At 19.8% G+C, this 24040-nt stretch overlaps 4 protein-coding genes across 4 annotated transcripts; 1 reads left to right on the forward strand and 3 right to left on the reverse strand.

The window, feature by feature from the left end:
• Positions 1 to 3528: 3528 nt before the first annotated feature.
• MKS88_000401 (uncharacterized protein) lies at positions 3529 to 4688 on the forward strand (the record flags this gene model as incomplete). Its single annotated transcript, XM_067215025.1, has 2 exons — positions 3529 to 3615; positions 3807 to 4688. 2 exons carry the CDS (start codon positions 3529 to 3531, stop codon positions 4686 to 4688), a joined length of 969 nt encoding a protein of 322 aa, XP_067075641.1.
• A 2422-nt stretch (positions 4689 to 7110) lies between these two features.
• MKS88_000402 (PIR protein) lies at positions 7111 to 8282 on the reverse strand (the record flags this gene model as incomplete). The annotated part of the gene is made up of 4 exons (XM_067215036.1): positions 7111 to 7212; positions 7500 to 7782; positions 7912 to 8039; positions 8265 to 8282. The coding sequence occupies 4 exons, from the start codon at positions 8280 to 8282 to the stop codon at positions 7111 to 7113; spliced, it is 531 nt and encodes a 176-aa protein (XP_067075642.1).
• Positions 8283 to 16493: 8211 nt separating this feature from the next.
• On the reverse strand, positions 16494 to 18327 carry MKS88_000403 (uncharacterized protein; the record flags this gene model as incomplete). Its single annotated transcript, XM_067215047.1, has 4 exons — positions 16494 to 16584; positions 17085 to 17162; positions 17481 to 18145; positions 18289 to 18327. The coding sequence occupies 4 exons, from the start codon at positions 18325 to 18327 to the stop codon at positions 16494 to 16496; spliced, it is 873 nt and encodes a 290-aa protein (XP_067075643.1).
• A 3260-nt stretch (positions 18328 to 21587) lies between these two features.
• Positions 21588 to 24023, reverse strand: MKS88_000404 (DBP2; the record flags this gene model as incomplete). The annotated part of the gene is made up of 5 exons (XM_067215057.1): positions 21588 to 21625; positions 21736 to 21803; positions 21937 to 22015; positions 22136 to 23050; positions 23093 to 24023. 5 exons carry the CDS (start codon positions 24021 to 24023, stop codon positions 21588 to 21590), a joined length of 2031 nt encoding a protein of 676 aa, XP_067075644.1.
• Between the last annotated feature and the right edge of the window lie 17 nt (positions 24024 to 24040).

Below are 24040 nucleotides of genomic sequence, written 5' to 3' on the forward strand. Positions count from 1 at the left end.
TTATTTAGATTCAGCTTATAATGGTGTATATTTCCAATTAGTGCTATAATTAATAACTATTTAAATATTAAATAAATTTATTAAATACTATGTTTGTTATATGTATTTTTTAGATTTATCGTATAATATGGTATTTTTTTTATTATATTATTATGTTCCTTACTTTTTTTTTTAATGAGATATATACACATTATTTATCATTTCATTAACATTATTAATTAATTTAAATGTTACTTGTCAATAATTTATCATTTTTTATTTAAGTCTTAAGAATTTTTATCACAAATATAATTAATTCTTTTAAAGGCATTTTGCATATATTTAGACCATATTTTAATTTCATTAAAATGACAATTATTTTACAATATTCATTATTCTGTTTAGACTCTTTTTTTATCATTTCTTGTACATACCTGTCGGATAAGCAAATATATTTAATAACAATAATAAAAATAATAATATATAATTTTTATAATATTAATAGTAATAGTATCTAATCATTTGTCCTTATACAATTATAAATATTTATTTACCCTTTCTTGCTCTTTATGTTGCAAATAATAATGTATTATATTAATGATATACTTATTTTTCAAAACTCATAACCTTTATTCATTTCATAACATTCCAGTAACTGTTGGATTATATACGTAATGTATTACTACAAATTATTGCATTCATACAAAATAGTTATATTTAAGAAGAAAAAAATGTTAAACATATAATATGACAATCTAAAAAATTTTCGTCAACCTTAAGAGGGACCACTCACTATTTTACCCTGGATTCTAAAATAGGGTGAAACGTATTATTTTTTTTTTTATATAATGAATAGGAAAAATATGAAGATACATTATTTTTATTAACATATATTTATCCCTATCTTTTATTTGTTTTTCCTCGAATATGAATTTAATCCTTTATATTAAAGAATTTGTACTTGTAAATGTAAATATATATATATATGTATATCACTAAAATTCGTTTCCAACGATCTTAAAAAAATACATAATAATAATAGCAATAAATTATATATAAATACTTGTTAATTCTAGTATTCAGTAAAGAACATACGTAAAAATATGATATTTTGATCATGTGAGATGGTGCATCCGTTTTAACTTATATATTTTATAAGGCAATAAATGTCCATGCTTTGTTAAAATGTGCTATGAATTTGTACCTATAATCTTTCGATAATCCAATTTTTTAACAAAATAAGGTGCATAATACAAAACGAATATTAAACTTTTATACAACATTAACAGAATGCACCTATAAAAATGCTACATTTTGACTTTCGTAGCATTGATTGCATATAATTGTAACTTATAAATACTCCACAAAAAATTAAATAATAAGGAATTTAATCTTCAAACATATAAATAACTAAAAAGAGCATATATATACACCATATTTAATTTCTCCATTACTTCTATGAAATGATGTTTCTTGTATCCATTTACAAAACAAGAAATAAAAAATTTTAATTTTTTAAAATCTCTAAAATTATTAAATTGTAATATAAATTCGTAAGCAAAATAAAAAAAATAAAAACACCTAAAATATATATTATAGGTTAATATTTTTGTAAATATACGTATAGATACAATATTTTAAATTTTCGAAAACGTATATATGAATTCAGAGTCATACTCATTTTTGTTTATAAAGAGAACTTACTAATGATACATAACATAATAAAATAAAAGGATCTATTAAGTTGAGAATTAAGAATAAAATCATAATTATATAGAAATTTCTTTTAGTACTTCTTATTTTACTTTCTATTTTTATTTTTTTCGGTAAATTTTTCTTAAAATTGTAGGTAATTTTATTCTTTTTTAAATATCCATAAGTATAAGCGAAAAAAAGGAAAATATTTAAAAAAAATACATCGGAAATTAATATATTTCTTTTTTTATTGAAGATATATAGAATATGTATATGATACCAACTAATTTTTTTATTATTCATTTTTAGAATGAATATATATATATATCAGAATTTACTACTGGAAAAATAAAGAATACAATAAATATATTCTATCTATTCATTTCTTATCTTCATTCTCTTCTAACTTTTCTAAATTGTACGTTTTCATTTGTTTCATACATTTTATATGTCATATACAAGAACATTCAACACTAATATCATTACTATATATTGCTTTTGTTAAAGGCATTTCCTGTTTACACACTATAAAGATTATATCAATAAAATATATTATAAAAATATAAAAACGCTAAACCCATGGTAAGGATAATAAATTTTTAGAACAACATTTTCATTCGTTGCTCTACTCTCAAAATACTCAATTAAATGATAAAAAGTTTTATAATATAAAAACCTTGCTCACGTGGAGCATATCAACAGTCTATTTATAATAATTCCAGAGATAAAAACAGGTATTATATTATGTATATATATGCGTGTTACATTCATTTTTACGTTCTAAGGAAAAATGTAAATAATTCTTAATTTTCTTTTTTAAACATTTGTTTCATTATTATACTATTATATATTTTTCCTTATTTTTGTACATATGTTTTTCTGTTAGGATTATTATTATAATTTTCATAAAAATAAAGCTTGACGAGATAAAAGATTCAGTTTTAATGATATATTTTTAAACAACTTATTAGATTTCATATTGTTATTTATATTAAATTATATAATACCCCATAATTTTATATTAAATTACATTATATTAATAAATATTTTAAAATATATGTATAATAAAACTACACTATTTTTTAGTTTATATTATATAAAAATTTTTGTATCAACTAAATAATTTATTATTATTATTAACGAAACTTTCATTACTTTTTTTACCCTAAAAAATATTATATTTATAGTAAATGTTAATATAAATGGATATTAAAATAATAAAATTATAAAATTATTCCGTTCTTGTATAATTTTTTCTTATTTTATAGATTTTATCCCAAAAAATAATATAAAAACCTTCTTATATATATGATAAAAGCGTTAAATAATTTTTAAAAATTTATATTATTTTAATTTATAGAAAAATAAATCTTAAAAAAAAAATATATATAATTTTCCTTTTTTTTATTTATTCAAATAAAATAAAATATGATATAATATTTTACTTATATTTTTACATAAAAACATTAACAAAAAACCTCCTTGTTAACATATTTATAAATATATGTATAAAAAAGTATATATTTATATCATAAATTTTTTCGAATACAAATTTATTTGAAGAACATTCTGAATTTTTAAAAATTACGTGTATAATGTTATATAATTATTTAATATTTATTCAAGTCACTTTTTACGAAAATTTGTTATAATTAATAGTATTCATCTAAGCAAAAAAAAAAAAAAAAATAATATATATATATATGCCTAAATTCCACTCTAATGAAAAAGAATTAAAGAAAAAAAATATATAAAGCATATCTATTTTTGAACATACTATAGAATAATCTTAATCTAGATAAAAATCTTGTTATTACTCAAAGTTTTCCTTGATAAGTTTAAAAAATTTTCAGAATGAAGAAAACTAATGCTACTAGTATAGTTCTCCTTTTTTGCAAAGTTTTTACTTTCACCCTTTTAATATGGGTACCACAACATGAGGTATAGAGTCAAAAATTGGAAATTTAAGAAATTTATATATATTTTTTTTTGTTATTATGTATTTTTACATTAAAAAGGAAAATTTTATTACAATATTGAAATAAAAATATAATTTTATATATATATATATATATATATATATATTCATTTTTCTAAACATCGAATATTTAACTTAATTATTTTTATTTTAGAATAACTATGAAGAATCATTTAGTAAAAATTCCGATCTGATCAACTCCTTAGGTTTAAGAAATTGTAGATTGTTAAAGTCAGAAAAAGAAGTACAAGCAATCTATCCACCACATGATGATTTACTTTTAAAAAAAGGATCAATTGATTCATTAATTGATGATGATATTATCTTAAAAAACCGAATAAATTATTTAATTAAGGATAGCTCATTTAAAAGTGGATATGATTCATTAATGCAGGGTAACGCCTTTCAAAAACAATTTAATGAAATTATAAAAAAAGGAAATTCAAAAATAGATGGTGGTGTAATGAAAAATTTAAACCTTAACGAATTTTATGAATCAATGGAAACTATTAATGATTTAAAAAAAAACAACAAAAAAAATAAAAAACTATCACATGTAGCAAAAAATAAAAATCATGATAATTTAAACGGATCAGAAATGCTTCAAAAAATGGTTCACCGAGCTCTTCAACAAGAAAAACCTAAAAAAGGGTTTATGAAACAATTATATGATTTAGACAAAAAATTTGAGGCTGAAATGTTACGTGCAATGAAAAACAATACATCAGATACTGGTTTCCATGAATGTAGATTTAAAACTGGGTACGAAAAATTCCTAGCGTTTTTGGACAAAGCTAAAATATTTATACCTCCAACGGTAAACATGATGATTTTAATGTTAATGTTGCCTATTGTTTCATATATAGGACCGATTTTTGGATTAGCTGCTTTTACGTTTAGTGTTATGACGATTTACTATGTATACAAATTTTGTAAGATGAAGAAGGTGCATAGGGATTACAAAATAATGAACAAAAGCAAAAACTTTAAAGTAAAAGCATTAAAACAAAAACTTCACAGAAAAAAAAATATATAAAAAATTATTATTGGTATAAATTACTAATATTTATTTTTGAATACACTCCAGACTTTATATAATTCAAGAGGAAAAATATATATGAATATGCATATATATATACATATATTTAATAATAGGTTGACGTTTGTTTTTCATCATTTGTTATTTTAAGGAATCACCCATATATAATTAATATTTTGTGTTTTTACTAATACGATTCTTTGATTTATGTTTTAACCTATTGTTTTAATGGAGTTATAATGTTTTATTTTTTTACGTAATAAAAAAATTGAACTTTTCTAGCGATCTTTTTTTTTTTTCTTTACATTTATGTGTGTTCCTATATATATGTAAACTATATAAATATATGTATATATTTATTTACTATTTGATGATGTTGTATTTTGTGTATTTATGTTTATAAAATTATTTATTTTATTCTCAAGAAATTTTAACTGTTGTTTATGTTCTTAATCAATTAAGATCTTATTTTAATTGCATCATCCTATTAATCATAATTTTCGTTAAATGTAACTGAATAGCTACTATCTAAAAGATGTAAAACTAAAACGAAGTTTATTTGTTTTATTTTATTCTTTATTTTTAATTAGAATGATCATTTTTTCAAAAAATTATACATTGAACTACAATTAAATATCAAAAAAATACAGATGAACTACCACATCTCTATTGTTGCATTCGTTTATGATGAATTGGTGATTTAAAGAAAAAAGAACCATGCAGAAATTATATTCGTTTTTTAATTATAGCTTGTTCTATGAAGAGGTAAAATACTGTAATGTTAACTTAATGATATTATTAGTTCTCCTGAAAAAATTCGTTTTTATATACTTTTAATTATTACTGCTACATAATTTGTTTCTTATATTTTTTATTATATAACAATACTATATGCATCCACTTTATTTTTTTTTACAAAAATAATTATCCCTCACAAATTCGAAATATTACAGTTTAAGTTATAACTTTTTTTTTTATAATTTTTCTAATTATTTTCCCACAATTTTCAATGGAAAAAATGATCAGTTCAGAATCATATATGCACATTTAGAAATATGTTATACGTATATAAAAATTAATTCTTAATATTTTAGCGTCCCATCCATTAAATATTTTATATATAGAAAAAACCTTATACTCCAAATATTATTTCATAAAAATGAAAAAAATCATACCTTAAATAAATACTCAATAAGCTCATAAAGTTAGAAGCTATATATAGATTTATATACATCTGATCATATATAAGGTTTTGTTGAAAATGATATCCTTATGGAGAATAAAAAAAATTAAATTAAAAAGAACATATATATATATATTAATGTGATTATTTTCGTAATTATTTTCTCCCCCTATTTTTTTTCTTACCTTTTCTTTTAAAAAAATATAAAAAACTATTATTTTTATAAAATTTAACATTTATTAATAATTAAAATTATGTTTATACACCAATTTGAAAATACTAGTTGTTTCGTAATTTATATAACCATTAATGAGTAACAATACAAAAATATGAATTTTTCTCTATGTTTTACAACAAAAAAATCAAAAATAATAAGTATAAAAATTACACCTTTCTTAATGCAAATATATTTTTATACATTATATTTTAATTCTGGATTTATTAATTTTAATTTTTATTTTTTTATTTATTTATTATACCACCATTTATACGTATATTGTTTACAGTTACATAAAAAACAGTACTACGACATATATGTTGTAAATAAAAGACAAATATAATAAAGAAAATATAATAATGTATTTTAACCTTATTATTTATGTTATACAATAATTATTAATATTTTACAATGTTATTATTCTGTTTAATTTTTCTTTTTTTTTAATTTATTTAGAATACAAATTATAATTTTTTAATTTCATTTATTAAAGAATTAATTCTATTATAAAAATTAAAGTATAACGAACAGAAATTTTTTTGTATATTTATAACATTTATTATTTTATTTTTTTTTAAATAATATATTTATACTGTTTTTTTCATCCATTTTATAGTCTTTTTAAAAACGTCCGTTTTTAGATATTAAAATTAACTGGTATATTAATGAAATGAATTTTTTTCTTTTCTTCATTATCTTTTATTTTGTCTATATATCTTTTAAAAATTAACGAAAACATTCTTATTTATCATAATATAGTATTTTTTATATTACTCTATATTATTTCTCTTTTTAGAAGGCTTTAATGTTTTTATTTATATGAAATAATATAGAATAATTGCTTCTTTTTTTTTTTACCTTTTCATTATAAACTTACATGTAAAATTTTTTTTCTTATAATTATTATTAGTAATAACACGTATACTAATCTACTCTTTTCTTTAGAAAAGTGAATTGCAACCAGGATAATAAGCAACATTTAGTTTTCTTCTCTGCAAATTCGATTTTTCATGTTCAGATCATTCTTCTATTAATTCATATCTATCTGTATCATCTGAATTACTACTAGTTAACTTTTTCGTTACTAAATTAGTACGTATCCAAGATGCAAGAGTAGTAAACTATTATATAAGTGATATATATAAGATGTTGGTATAATAAATAATTCTGTAATTATTTTTTTTTTTTTAAAGAAAAATAAATATTACTAAATTAAATTATTTATATTTATAAGTTTTATTTGTAAATACCTTATATAAAATGAACCAAATAAAAAACATTCCTGCCAGGGAAATAGCAACCGATATGACAATTTGAGAAAAATTAAAGATAGACTGATTTTCTGTTGTTTCTGATCCATTTATCAATACAGAATGTACTTCATCCATATTCCTGAATTCTATAGCACTTCCCTTTTTTTACACATCAAAGTAGGTAACTTTTTACTAAAACAATCAGAAACATGATTTCTAAATTCAGCACAATATTTTTCAGGGTTACGAAAATTACAATTATGAAGCATTTTATCATATATTTTAACAGCTTCTTCAAGGTAATTTTCAAATACACTATAACACAAATTCCCATTCATACTTAGGTTTTGCTTAATGGTTTCGTAATATTTACAATAATTATGAACAATCTTCATTTTTTTAAATTCTTCCTCTTTAACATCTCCCAAAAATTTACACCTGCAATTCTTAGACGAACCAAATTTACTTGAAAAAACATTTAGTATATTAATAACCCTTGAAACTGATTTTCCATTTTTTAACTAATCAAATAACATTTTTACTATCCATTAGTATACATAATTACACTGCTCCTTACAAGCATTATCTTCACTACTAAAAAAGTTAATGAAACAAAAAGCCTTCAAAATATCATCTTCAACACTTTTGATATCAATATAACTATGTAATTGAGATTTTGCTGAAAGTGCTTTATCCTCTTAATGATTGTAATATTCATGAATGATTTATATTTTGTACTATAATAAATTTTTGAAGGCAACGATTCTAAAAAACCTTCCTTATAATTAATAAAAAAAAAATAATAAATTACATATAGTGAGCAAATTATTTCTTTTCAGAATTTTTCTATGAATACATATTATAAGAAAAACAGTATTACAAAGAATATGTATAAATAACAATTTTACGAAATTGTGAACCTGCATAATACAGGGCATTTTAAAAACTGTCCTAAACATTAGATTATTCAAAATAAGAATATTAAAAATATATTAAAAATATATTTATATATTAAATAAAAATATATATAAAATATTCATAATTTTTATATATATTATTAAAAACATGCAAGAAAAAATAATTAATATTTAAAAAGAACGACTTCTTAATTTTTCCTGGATAATAAATTATAATAATACATAATTATTAACATGTAAGTGTAACATCTACAACTATGAAGTGACAAGTACAACAGATAATATAATAAGAAGGAATAATAATATTTAAAAAATTGATCACTTATATCAATATCTGATAATATAATTATATATCATCAATAGAACATTTCCTTAAATTTTCATTCATATAAGTTATTTCATATATAAATACATTTATTTTTATCACATATCGTTATTAATTATATATTATTGATGAAAATGTTTTTATTATTATTATTGTAAGAAGTTCTTATTTAAAATACACTCCTATGTGTACATATATATATAATTATCATAATAAAATAAATTACATCGTTTAATTACATAATATATCTTTATAAATTTAAAAATGAAGTAATTATTAATTATAAGTAAATTCTTGTTATATTATACATTAAAACATATATAATAAAATAATTTTATATTATATAATAGTAAAATGGGAAATAAATTATTAGAGAATAATAATATCAAAATATCTCTAATACATTTAACAAATAAAAACTCATTTACCTGATATATCCTATGTATCTTCAATATTTCTCTATTTTATCCTTTGATAGTTTTGTGTCTATATATTTTGTAATGTTCACTTATTAAATTTCTTATTAAAATTTTTAAATTAATATTGTTAATTTATGTGCTATAATATGAATACTTATGTTAAAGGTTAATTATTAATATTCTGATAAACATAGGATAAATCCTTGAAATAATAAAACAATAATAATTTTCTTTATATTCATGAAAATATTATCTGCTTACGTGTTATTTATTATTTAAATATATATTTATTTAAATTATTCTTAATTTCTTCTTATTAAATGACATTTAAAAAGATGGATATAAAAGTAGTAAACACAAAATGTGGATAAACTAGATTTTACATATTTGGTATATTTCAAAAGAAAATATATAACAGACAAATTATTTAAATATAAATAATAATATATTTTTAATTTATTATCTCATTTTGAATAAAGAGACTATTCCTATTTTTTTATATTAATAAAATTTCGAAATTATTAATATAGATTATTAAATAATTCTTTATCTTCTGTGTCTATTTACAAAAAGAGGAAAACTGCTTTAACTGTAATTATAATAAGAATTAAATTAAATATATTATTAATTATTTGTATTAATATGTTCTTTTTTTTTAAGTTTTTACTATGTAATTTTATTTTGTATGTATACTATTCAATAAGTAAATACAATTTTCATATTTCATAATTATCATTACTGATTATTCCTAATATTAAATATATTTAATATATTACTAGAAATACATTTATTTTTGTGTATCTGCGTAACTACTCTGTTAACATATATAATTATATTTCATTTATTTATCTGTACTATTCTGTGCATGTTCAATGATCACTCCTAATAATTATAATATTAACTAGCGTATTTATTATTTGAAATACATAATTATATAGAACCATACATTATTGCATTTACAAATTCCTAAGTTTACATGTAAAAAAATTTTTTCTTTTTATAAAAAATTAAATATCAGTTACTTATCATGTTATAGGCATAATTACATTAGCAATAGAAAAAATTTGAAAATATACTAAAATTCTTTATCATGAGTGCAAAAAGTTAAATTCACTAATACTTCACTAAATAAATATCATGTTTTATTAAATGAAACTCTTTTATTTTATTATTTTTCTTTTCATATATATCCATTATTATTTGTAGCCATGCATTAATAACTATAATGATATATTTATAAATTAATTTTTTCAATTTCATTTATTATTGTGCATTTAGATACAATTATCTATATATTCTATAAACTCAGGCATATTATTATATGTATAATAAAATTATGTGTAATTAATATGTAATATTTACCATGCTTGAAAATAATATATCCTATATTATATATAATTAAAAGAGTAGAAAATAAGTATATAACATTCAAATTACATTTAGTTTTTTCTTATATTAAGTAGAGAAAAAACAAATAAATTTTATAATATTGTTTTTATTAAAGCGAAAATTGTGTGTTTTAATTATAATATACTACTGTTATTGTTACTCTATGCCATTATTAGTAGTTGTATTTATGTCCAATCTTTTTTTCTTGATTTTATGAGTTACGTATATTAGAAATTGCATTTTGTTTCCTATATATATATAATATTGTGATATATCTAAAAGATTGATATTACCCAATATCTTTAGAATAAATAGAGATCATTTAAAAATATGAAATGTATAGTTAAACATATCTATTTTTTCAACATATTTTTATTTATGATTTTCATTATCACTTTTATATCATAATTCATTTCATATGTTATAAAAGCATGTAAAATAAAATATTAAATTTATTTACAAATATAAATATAAATTTTTATATTTTATTTATTATTATTTGAGTTATTAATTTTATATTATTTTAATTTCTATAATAAATACGGACACTTTATCAAAATAAACAAATTTATATATTTATTAGTAGATTTGACAATATAATAAAAAAAATAATCAATGTATTTTTATAAATTATTTTACAATAAAAAAAAATTCTCAAAACTTAATTATCTTCATTATATTTTAATTCCCAAATAAGATAATTAATAAATTTATTTTATAAAAGATAACTTGTTCCATAGGTAGTAAATTATTGAAAAATAATCACTATAAAAAAAAATAGTAATACATAGAAGTAAAAAATTTCAGCAATTATTTGTAATTTTCAAAAAAATAAGGATATAAATCTTATAATAAAAATTCAAAGTAAAATTTTTTACATTTTACTAATCGGATTCATAAACAATGCTCAGGTATTATGTTATGAAGGAGATACTTATTTTGCAGTAAGTGTATATATCTATGATTTTCTGGTTATATTCTTTCTACAAATTACTTATTTTATTACTGCTTAAGTTTTTCTTTTCTTTATTATTCTTCTTTTTAATTACATTCTATATAAACATATTTTTTATTGAAAAATTTTGTATATATATTTCATATTTATTAAAATAACAGAAATTACCTTGTTCATTATGTATAATACATACATAAAAAAAATATATATATCGGAGCATAATATTTTTGACAAATGTATTACAAATTAACATTTAATAATTATTTAATTAGTCCTACACTTATATCACTTTATAGCAAATAATTTTTATAATAAGTACTATACACCAAAGCATAAAAGAAGAATTTTTATAATATTTTATATTAATATATATACAATAAAACTATTTATTAAGAATAAATATGGTAAAGATTTATGTTTAATAAATAAGATCCGTACATAAAACTAGTATAATTAATGAAATTAATTTTATGGAATAAGACACTCTTACATAACACGTAGTAACTGAATATCTGTATGAGATGATAATATATCAGTCCAAAAATTCATAATAGTACTTTGTTAATAATATAACTTTTCATTGTTAATAAAATATTAAATAAAAAATAAAATCAAAATAGATAAAATAAGATAAAAAAAAGTAAAATAATAAATATAATAACAAAAATGATTTATTCTACTTGACGTATAAGAATAAGATATGATTAATTATTTTTAAAAGATTGAAATATCTATTATCATTATTGTCCACATTCTCTGAAACATCATATCCATTCCACATAACATATATTTTAATATAATATTTTTTGTCTCCCTTTCATCTTGTGATAATAATATATTAGTTCTTTAGTATTATGTGATATTTGCAACGATTTTATTATCTGAATATTTATAAAAGGTATATAAACAGAAAAAGAACTTTTTTTTTATAATTTGATAAATTTATTTATTCATTAAGAAACTTTCCTTAATATTATATATATATATATGTATGAAACACGAAGTAGAAAAAAATATGAAGAAACTATTCCTCTATGTTACTATTCCACGTTATTGAAATGAAACTATTTTCAAAAAAAAAAGCATAAATATAGGAGTGCTAACTAAAGTAAAAGATTATTTTTTCCCATCAAAGGTGCAATAATTTAATGCCATAACATCTTTAAATATGTAAAAAAATCGTTATATGTGCTCAAAACTGTCATGAATAGATACATTTATTTAGTTGATTATTTTATTATTATTTTTTTTTCTATAAAGTATTTTTTTTTATATGTAAAATACAAATATGAAACATAAAATTGGAAAGAGCAGTTTTAAATATATTTTAGTAAAAATATCCGATGAAGTTATTTATAAAAAAGACAAACATCTTTTAAAATTATATCTGGTTCAAATAATTCTACTTATAATTACTCAAAATATATATAAATATTAAATGTCTAACTGTACAATTTTAAATTTTTGTTAATAATACTTTTCCAAAAAAAAAATAAAACAAAACGGATTCTTTGGTTCTTAATGTTTTTATTTTATATGTGGATTAAAGGAAAATATGTAAGCAGAATAGATAATCAAGCTTATATTACTAATATAGTAATTAGTTTTTTCATAATCATTTTATCATTAATACTGTAATCTCGTTTGTTATACTTTTTAAACATTATTTAATAATTAAAAAACATAATCTATAATATGTATTATTTAACAGCAGTGAATATGATAAAAAAAAAAAATAATAAAATAAATTTTATTTTATTATACAAATTATAATTTAACAAATGATACACACAAAATATGTAAAACTTTTATATACTAATATTCTTAAAGTTTCATTTTAGGAATGAAAAAAATTTATATATTTCAAAAAGTACATTCCAAATTAATGGATTTATTATTATTCCTCCATATTACTAAAAATAGAATATTGTAATTCTTGTATAATTAAAAAAAAAAATTATATTATTATTACTTAAATTTATTAAATATAAGAGTATAATTAAATTTCTTTTTTTTTTTTTTTTGTTAAATATAATATAAATTTATAAGTTCGATAGATATAATATTTTTAAGATAAGAAAAAAATATGAAAGTAAATTTAAAAAAAAACATTTTTAGTAATTATAATTAAAAAAAAAAATACAGTAATATATAATACCAAATAAAATAATTTTCAATATAAAATAATGTATTTATGATATTGCAAGAAAGAATATATAAAATATTGTACTTCGGAAAATTTGTGAATATATTAGTTTTTTTCTTGAAAATATAATACATTCCGAAACATCGAATTTATTTTTTATTGATCCATAAGTAAATACTAGCACAAAATAATGTATATAATAATAACTTTTATACAACTAATATAAATGAATTAAATTATATTTTTATATGAAATATACCTATAAAGCAGAGATATTTATATTTCTAAATATTTATTCCTCGCTGCTTGTTGCACTTATTGAATGCACACACAATTAGAAAAATATTATATATATTCAATATATTATTTAAATTGATACTAATTCGTATCTGAAAATTATATTTCGAAAAATTAATTATAAAGAAAAATATAAACAAAATTATTAAAATTTTAATCGGTTTCATAAATCATATTACTTCGGAGCATTGCACAAACATAAAATAGCTATTTTTTTAAATCTTGTCATCATATGTATATATATTTATATATATAGTTAATATAAACATATTTTAAAATATTCTCGGTTCTAAACCTATAAATATTTCTTTTATTTGGAAGTTTCTTACATTGAAAAATATTACAAATGTTTATTTACATAAATAAGTATAACGCAAATTAATAAACAGTACTATGTTTTATGAATAATATATAGTGGTACAAATTATAAAAACTTAAAAGAGCAGAATTTGTAAATATTTTTTAAATTCTCTATAGAATAACAATGTTGGAATTTTTTATGTTTATTTACTTTTCATTGAATATGTTTAGAATGTGATATTTATTAAATATTCTTGTATGAGTGTAAATTAATTATTCATATTCAGCCAAATATGAATATCAAATATAAATAATTTTTATTTTTTCCCGAAATATATAATTTGTACTTGAGGAAATATTCACATTATAAATAAATACATTTATTGAATTACATATATATATATATATATTTTTATTGACCCCTTAATATTATTTGAATTGCTGGGTATATTATGTCACTTATAATAGTAACATCTTCCGAATAATTTTTTTATAATAATATAGTTTATATTTCTGCTGTTAAGTGATGTTATTAATGTTATAATAAATATGGTTTATATAATTTTTTTCATTCACAGATTTCTTAAAAATAAAGAACAGTACACAATATATATTTTCAATGAATCCATCATTAAGTATAACATCATGCCGTTAAATCAAAATCTTTTACTGTATCGTCGGAACTAAACTAACATAAACACACATTTCCATCATTAATCAAGTCCGTATTACAAAAAATATAATAAAATAAATGAAAGATTATTACTTCAAAAGAGTACAAATGAAATATAATAAATAATAGCATTTAAATATAATAAAAAATATTTCTTAAATTATATTTTTATTACAGTTCTATTATCTTTTCGGTATGCTATTTAACATCACTATAAATTCTTCAGATATATTATTGCCCACTTTAAGTTATACATCAAAATTTTATTTTATTTTTTCTTATCACCGTTACTTAGTGTAATCTCTTTCATACATTAGTGTATTTTTACATAATTTAAACAATGGGACGAGTTATTTTTACTATAACTTTTTAAGAAAAAATCAAAATTTTAATTGTGTTAAAAAAAAAGAATAAAAATATTTTTATTTAATCAGTATAATAGAAATTGTACTTCAAATTTAACTGAAAACGAATTAAATAATCTGCATACTATATGTTAAATTTGGAAAACATATTTACAAAGTCTATTTAATATTTCATTGATAATGAAATAACGTTGAAAGGTAACTTTATATAGTTGAACAATTTTTCCATTTTTTAATATATTACATAATTTTTCTTTTTAATCATAAATGAATTATAATATAATTTGAATATCCATAATATATTTTTAAACAATATATTATTTTCTATATATAATCCTTTACGAAATTTAAAAGTGCACACATAAAAAATATTGTAATTGCTATATGATGTGATTATCATGGTTTACTAAAAAAATTATACGTGAAAATAAAAAAAATTTTAAACTTTACATGTATATATATATTGTATAAATACTTAATTTTTTTTCATTGTAAAGAACGTATACATGAAAAGAAATAAGATATATATTTTTTTTTTTTTTTTTGAATATTTTCTTAAAATTATTAGAATAGTACTTTTTAAAATACACATTTAGAGATTCTAAAATTTACATAAAAAAATTAAAATAAATTTGTTACTTATTAAGAATGTAATAAAACAAAAACACTCGAAAACAATGCTTTCAGTAAATACATTTAGATTAAAAAATATTACAACAGTACAAAGATTATATATTACATTGAATACGTGGAAATTTTTCAGTTTTTTCAAAGCTAAAATTATTATCATACTTCATAAAACTTATAATAATTTTATTATTTAAGATTATTAATCACAATTTTTCTGATATCTTTTACTATATCTGTCGAACTGTTCATATTCATATAATAATTAAGTCCTAATGCACATTTGATCCATATATATTTTCCACTAGGACTGTTCATTTGTATTCTTTCATTTTTATCTTTAATTAAATTTAATTTTTACTTCATATTTATTACCTCATTGAAACGTAAATTTTAAAATATATTATTTATTAAAAAAAATAAAATCAATAACTGAAAATTACCTCTTTCTTTTAATATTAAATTATTTTACCATGAAATAAAAAATTTAATTCAATGTTTTTATTATCATTTAATTTTCTTATCACAATTTAACATCTTAAATATTATATATGTATATATTTTAATAGGATATATGACCTACTACATAGTATTGGATTAAAATTAAATTAACTCTTATATACTTTTTAATAAATTCATTTATATTATTAAGATTTATTAAAAAATGTTACTTAAAACATACAAAAAATCCTCTTCATTTTGGAGTACTTATATTAATTACAGTGACATCATTTCTTTAACTACTACTCTGAAAGGTAAAATCCTGAATTATGAACCCTAAATAATTTCCTTCGTAATAATTTTGATCTGATTTTTCCTCTTTAAATCTATTGTTCATATTATAAAATTATTCATATTTATACGTTTAATTTTTATATAATGACTTATAATGGATAATGTCTACAATTTTCATATTCTGAATTTATTCTATTGAATTTCATAGTCTACAAAATTTAAGAATTTTTGTGTTTTACCTTATGTATTCATTAATCAACTATAACTCATTTGTTGTTTATTTTAATTTTTCTTTTTTTAAAGTTTATTAGATCTATTTATGAATAAAGATCATTATTTTATTCAAATTTTATCCATTTACAATGTCGATTTTACACTATATTTTAATAACGCATACTTTAATATTTGTGAAGTATGTTGTTATACTGTAAAATATATTCTTACTAATTCTTTTTTTTTTTTTTCTGTTTCGTTATATGATTGTACCTTCATTTATTTTTCCATAACTTCGTATTACTTGCATAAAATGAACTTTTAATAGATAAAGATATTTTAATTAGAGAAAATGTGCAGACTGTAGCTTACATTTTACGGTATGTTATCCCCTTTTATCTCATTTTCACTACAATTATTTGAATGCAAATGTTCTCCTTCATTTACTATATTTTTCCTATATTTTTTTTAAATATTACAGTTTTTATCCAAGAATCAATAGGAGTAAAATAATGTGAAAAAAAACAAAACAATAAATAAATTATATATATATATATATATATGTATGTATATGTATAAATTAAATTCTGCTCGTATATATATGTGCATAAGTATGGATTTTCGTTTATGTAAAATTATTCGCACAAAAATAGTACGCCTTAGAATAATAAAATTTTATAAATATGGAATAAAAAACTGTTCAAGAATAAAGGATTTTAAAAAAATATATGTATTAACCTTATACAAAGTAAACAAAAGGAGGAATAATCGGAACATGAAAACAAAAACTCCCATCGCAATTGTAGGTACTATTCTACTATAACCCTCTAGCACCAGTTCAGAACTACGTACAACCATATCATTATTCTTTTTAATTTCAAGAAACAATGCATTAGAACGAGAATCTTTATGTTGCAACTGACTAGCTATGCTTTTTAATTGTCCTATTTCATTAACACATTTTATATTATATAGTTTATTTTTCATATATTCATTAAGAAAAAATTGAATATTACTAGCGTACTTACTATATTTACCACTGAAATCGTAATTTTTTATAAAGTGATCATACAATTCAAAAATTTTCCTAACATTCGTACAATCATATTTATTGTATATATCATTGTTATTATTTACACCATAATTTTTAATATTATTAAAATTTTCATCAAAATCATATAACATTTGCATTAAGTCGAATATTTCATTATGTTTGGCATTAATTCCAGCAATACCATTTTGATAGCCCATTAAACTATATAAATTTCCTTTACACATTGTATTAAATGTAGAAATCATCGACTTAAAATTTCCTTCTTCCAAAGCAATTACTGTATATTTATTTTCATTATCATTTAATTCATTTCCATTTTCTAAGTTATATTTATTTCTTAATTCTTCAAATGTCTTATATAAAGAAAAATTTTTCAAAAAGTAAAGCTAAAAATATAAAAAAGGAAAAATATATAAAGTTCAAAAAATATTATTATAGTATAATTAATTTCCCATTAAAGTTAAATATGAAGTGGAATACACATATAAAGGGCAACAAATAATTATTTTAATAAAATTTAAAACTGTACCGAAAAATTAGCCAAATCTTTCATATTTAAATGATCCATAGTGCTTTAGGATAGGTATAATACATGAAATAATATAATTTGCAATTTTATAGTATATTCGCTTTAAAGTAATAACACCATTTGATTTATTTAACATCGATTTTTGTATTATTTTTTATTAACTACAAAAAATAAATAAAAATCTTTAAATAAAAATTTTGTTTACCTAAAAGATCCTTTCAGATTATATTAGGAATTAACGCCTTTAAAATAATTTTATATTATATAGAATTTATAATTATAAAAATAAAATGAAATAAAATAGAACTAAAATTTGGACTATGACATTTCAAGTAAAATATAATTTAATTTTATAAAATATCATTTCTATATGCTTACTAATTTATAGATGTCGTTATGGTACAAAATAAAAATTTATGTTACACATGAAAAAATAAAAATTATTTCTAACATTCACAATATATTTAAACCTAATCTTGTAACAAAATATTTTGTGTATATACTCCTTTTTGTAACCTTAAAATAGTGATTGTACATGAATGGACTATATTTAAAAAAAAAAATTTCGAAGTAATCTAATTTTTATTCTTAATTTTTCATAATTATAAAGTATTAATTTTTTTAAATGAATACATGTTAAATTATTCTCTATTTAATTTGCGTTATGAAGTTAAAAAATTAAATAATTAGATACAATCCTAAACATATCTTATAACTAAAAATAAATAAACTAATAAAAGATACAAATATTATAAAAACTTAAAAATTATTAAAATAGGTACCTTTTTATTACATATACCAAAAATTTGATGTTACATTTCTTTTTTATTTATAAATGTATTCTTTAAAAAATCATGTAGACTTATTTATTATAAAGGTGTATCTTTATCATATTTCTGCGTATTATAAATTACAAAACTATTACATGAAGTTGTATATTATTAGCAATTATATACATGGAATAATATATGTATTATTTAGTTAAAATCTAATTAAGAATGCACACAAGTGAAAAAGATATGTTAAATTATTTTTCACAAACTGAAAAATAATTATTTTAATGAAGCAAACAATGAGCAATACAAGTACCTTTTTAATTTTAATATAATAAAAATGTAATTGTGAATCGTAATATATATTAACTAAAACAGTTTTTATAATACACATAAAATGATGGCTATGTAATTATAGCATTTAATTTGTTAATCTAGATACTAAAATAATATATAAAAGTGAATTTATGTCATATTAATGCATTTTATACAAGTCATTTATATGTTGATTATTTGTCGAACATATAATAATTCATGTAAATACCAATATGTTAATATATATATATATATATATATATATATATTTATCAATATTATTTCTTCATTTCTTGTTCATATATTTTTGTAAAAGGACTTCTCTGATATTATTCAAATTAAATATTAAATACACAACCTACGGATATAATCATCTTGTTTAAATAATTTGCGGGTAGAACTAATTACTAATTATAAGGGTTTAATAAATTCTTTTGCGGCGAAATACATTATTATTATTATATAAATAATTTTTGAACGTGCTATATATATATATATATATATATATGTATGTATGTATATATATATAACAGCCGTAATAAGTTATATTTGCATTATTATTAGTCGTGAGGAGCAGAAAAGAAAATATAATTAAACATATTTCTTTTGAATATCTTATGAGTTAATAGATTTTTTCTAAATTTACATATCTCAAGGGATTTCATATTTTCATATTTGTATAATCTGTTCGATATCTTCATTCCTATCAAATATGATGACATGTTTTACAAGCAACCTCACATACTTATTATAATATGGAAATACACAACTTGAACAATGATGATATATTAAAGATTTGAAAAAATTATTATATTACATTTGTCTTTTTATTTTTTTAATACATATATTTTATTTATTTGTTTTCTTAAAAAAAAGTTAAAGATAAGACTTTATGATAAAAGATATTATATACATATATATATATTATTTATCACAGCCGTTATCTTAATGAAGATATAATGATATTTAAATTATACATTAGTTCGTACATATGAATACTTATATTAAATTTTTTTTAATTTTTTTCTTATATATATATGTATAATACGTAAACGTAAAATATCCCATCAATGTATATTACTAAAAAGTGCATAGTTTCAGTTAATATTTGGATAATATAATATTATGAAAGGGCTTAATTACTAGAATATCTTTATATTTCATTTTTCTTAACATTAATAAACTACTTATATCTTGTATTTTTTCCATGTGCTTTCATTATAAAATTTAATTGGTCCTATACTCTTTCTTGTACTATATCTCTAAATATCATTGTCCTATCTTCCTTATATATATATATATACATTCTACTTGAATGTTTAATGAATTCTTGGTCCAAATTATCCTCTATAGTTCAATTTAGTTTCATTTTCTCAGCGTACCTTAATTTATTTGTTAATTTTATAATTATACTTAATAACACATTTAGTAGCAATATGGAAAAAAAATCAAAACTAATTCTTCCCTTTTTTTATTAGATTATTATTGTACCACAAAAAATTTCGTAGCTGTTTTATATAATTTGAAATTAGATAATTATCTAAATATAGTGCCTTAGTAAATCTTATAGAATCATCTATTTTTTGCATATAACACGTCAACAAAATTGCGTGCTACATAAAGAGTAATAAAACACACTATGGAAAATACATCGTAATAATGTGAACTCTAAACAATGGAATTAAAGATAAGAACTTTTAAAATATAAAATAAAAAGGCAATAATATTTCCTTTTTGAAACAATTCAGAATTAATTTTTTCAGTATAATTATATTTTCATTAAAATTTAAATTTTAGTTGTATATTTTAGTAAAATTAATTTTATATCGGGGGGGGGTGTTTTTTTTTTTTTTAAGGTTCATTTTGCAATATGCATCACTAATATAAATAAAAATATATACATATACATATATAAAAAAAATAATAAACCAAATAAAAATATTTTAAGAAAACAAGCTTTCCCCCCTCAACAAGGAATGAATTCATTAATACATAATTAAAAAAGGGTACATACATATAAAATTATTGTCAAAAATACATAAAATATAAAAGTAATGGAAAATTATATATGAAGTTTTAGTACTTGTCCTATTAGCCTATCTTCCGCAAATCATTTCAAATATATGTGTATTAAATATAAAATGTAAACTTTTAAAAATTATACAAACAATTAAATCAAGACAAGTTCCATCAGGTAAACTGATATTTTCTCTAATTGTAAACTTTTGGATCCTGATTTTGCTCCTTATCTAATAAAGAAATAAAAAAAAGAAGATAACAATAAATAAAAAAATATAATATTTTTTATATAATTTTTTTTTTTTTTAAAAAGCATTTTTGTCTTTTAATTTATTATTACATATCACTGGTAACTTAAAATCAGTCCCTCCATTTTGTATAAATTCGGTGAACGTAGCGTCTTCACATCTACATTGATGAGAAAATATAAAAATAATGCTTTATTCATATATTTCATTAATTCTTTTTACTCAAAAATATTTTTATTTTTAAAATGAAATATAAATGAACATAATATTTCATTTATTCCTTTTTTTCTTACGAATTATCTGTAGTTTTTAATGCAAAAACTACGAATAAAATTACCAGAAATGCACCTCCTCCAGCAAAATAAGATAATTCTGTAAAAAAAAAAAAAAAAAGTAAATTAATAAAAATATTCATAGTGTTCTTAAAATAAAATTGGTAATAACTTATATATTTATTTTTTATTCATTTAATATATACATATATATACGCACTTGAAAAATTATATTTTTTTGAATTTTCGAATAATGTAATAGAATATGCACTTTTTACACAAGCATAATGTTCACTCGAATGTTTAGGATAAAAATTTAAACAATAATCTGAAAATGATTTAAAAAATTTTCTTTTATCATCATTAAGATTAGATTTTGATGATAAGCTATCCTCAATATATTTACACTGATCTGATGAAAAATATTTAAGACACATTTCATTTCCTGATAAATTTAAGTTTCCATCATTTACAGTTTTAAAGTTTGCATTTTCATATTCTTTTAAATAAAAATTTCCAGAATTCATATTATTCTTACTATCTAAATTATAATTGTTTGAACCTTTCGTATCATTATTTTCACCATCAATTTGATCTCCTTGTTTTTTCTCTGTTTTCAATGCTTCTCCTTCTAATGATTGTGAATGTACATTATTTAAAGAACTTTCCTCTTCAGTAGAAGCATGAAGTGTGTTGAAATCATGTATTTGAACGTTTTTTTCTTTATCTGAATTGATCTCTGTTGAACTTGCAGTTTCGGCTTTTGATACATCATTCAATTTATCTATGTTTTCTGAAATTCCAGTTTCGGTAGTTAGAGATGTCACATCATTGTGTTTAATATTAGACAATGAATCTAGAACCTCAATAGATTCAAGATCTTCCCTGTTTTCGTCCCTATTACCAGTACTAGCGTCACTCTGATCATTTATAACACCATCCCTATCAGTTCTAAGATCGTGTTCGTTACGTTCCTTATCAAAACTACCAATAACTTCATGGCTCAGTACACCATTTAATGCACCCGTAGTAATTTCTCTAGAACTTGGAATTTCTTGTAAATTTCCAGGAACATTAGAGATGTCACTGTTATCTGTTCTAATATTTTCACTTCTAGCTTTTCTACTATGATCATCTGTACTTTGACCACTTTAACTATTATCTCCAACTTCTTTACTGTTTCCACTCTGAGAGATATCTCTCTGTTGATCCATACCACTATTATGACTATTAGCACTGTCACATGGTTTTTTATGATCATTACATAAGGATCTTTCACCATCACTACCACTTTTTTCAAGAGTATTATATGAAAGGCTAAGGTTTGAACTTACGTCTCTATCGCCTTCGGCACTTTTATCAATTTTCTTCTCAGGTTTACCTCTATCTCCCGTATTCCCAGAAACAGCTTCACTGTCCAGAGATTTTGAAGAAGCACTTAAATAGTTCAAACTTTCAGTATCACCATTACCAATATTGTCATTTGCGTCATCAGAACTACTACTAATCCTAGCTCGGTCGTCACGTGGGAGACTTCTATAACTATTATCTTGAGCATTTCTTCCACTATCTGAAGTATTCAATACCCCTCTCGTATCTATAGGTTCAAGTCTTATACCTTCATGTTTTACTTCTTCTACCTTTCCTGGAGCAGGTTTTGCCATAATAGATGCTTTACAATTACAACGATTATTATATTCATTATCTCCTATATTTATTTCTTTTTCAAAAGATATCCTATCAAATCCTTTGTATTCTTTCGTTATTAAATCAATAGCAGTCCCTCCGTGTCCAATTTTGACATACTTAACCCTATTGAATTTGTCTGTTAGTATATCCAATTGCTTTTTTTTTTCTCTTATCCATGATTCATACTCTGAACATTTTTTTTTACATTCTGGTTCAACATTGCATCTATCTTTACCAATAGAAACATTTTTTTCCTTACATACAGATTTTATATTATCAAAGTGTTTAGATATTTCATCTCCAAAGTCCCTAGCCCATTCTAGGAGCCATCGCTGAAACTGCGGAATTTCCTCAAAAATAAAATCCTTTGAACATTGCATATTTTCTGTATTCCTTAATTTCTTATTAGCTGTAGACATTAACTCATTCCAAAGAG

This window comes from Plasmodium brasilianum, chromosome 1, assembly GCF_023973825.1.
Source record: "Plasmodium brasilianum strain Bolivian I chromosome 1, whole genome shotgun sequence".
Taxonomy (NCBI): domain Eukaryota; phylum Apicomplexa; class Aconoidasida; order Haemosporida; family Plasmodiidae; genus Plasmodium; species Plasmodium brasilianum.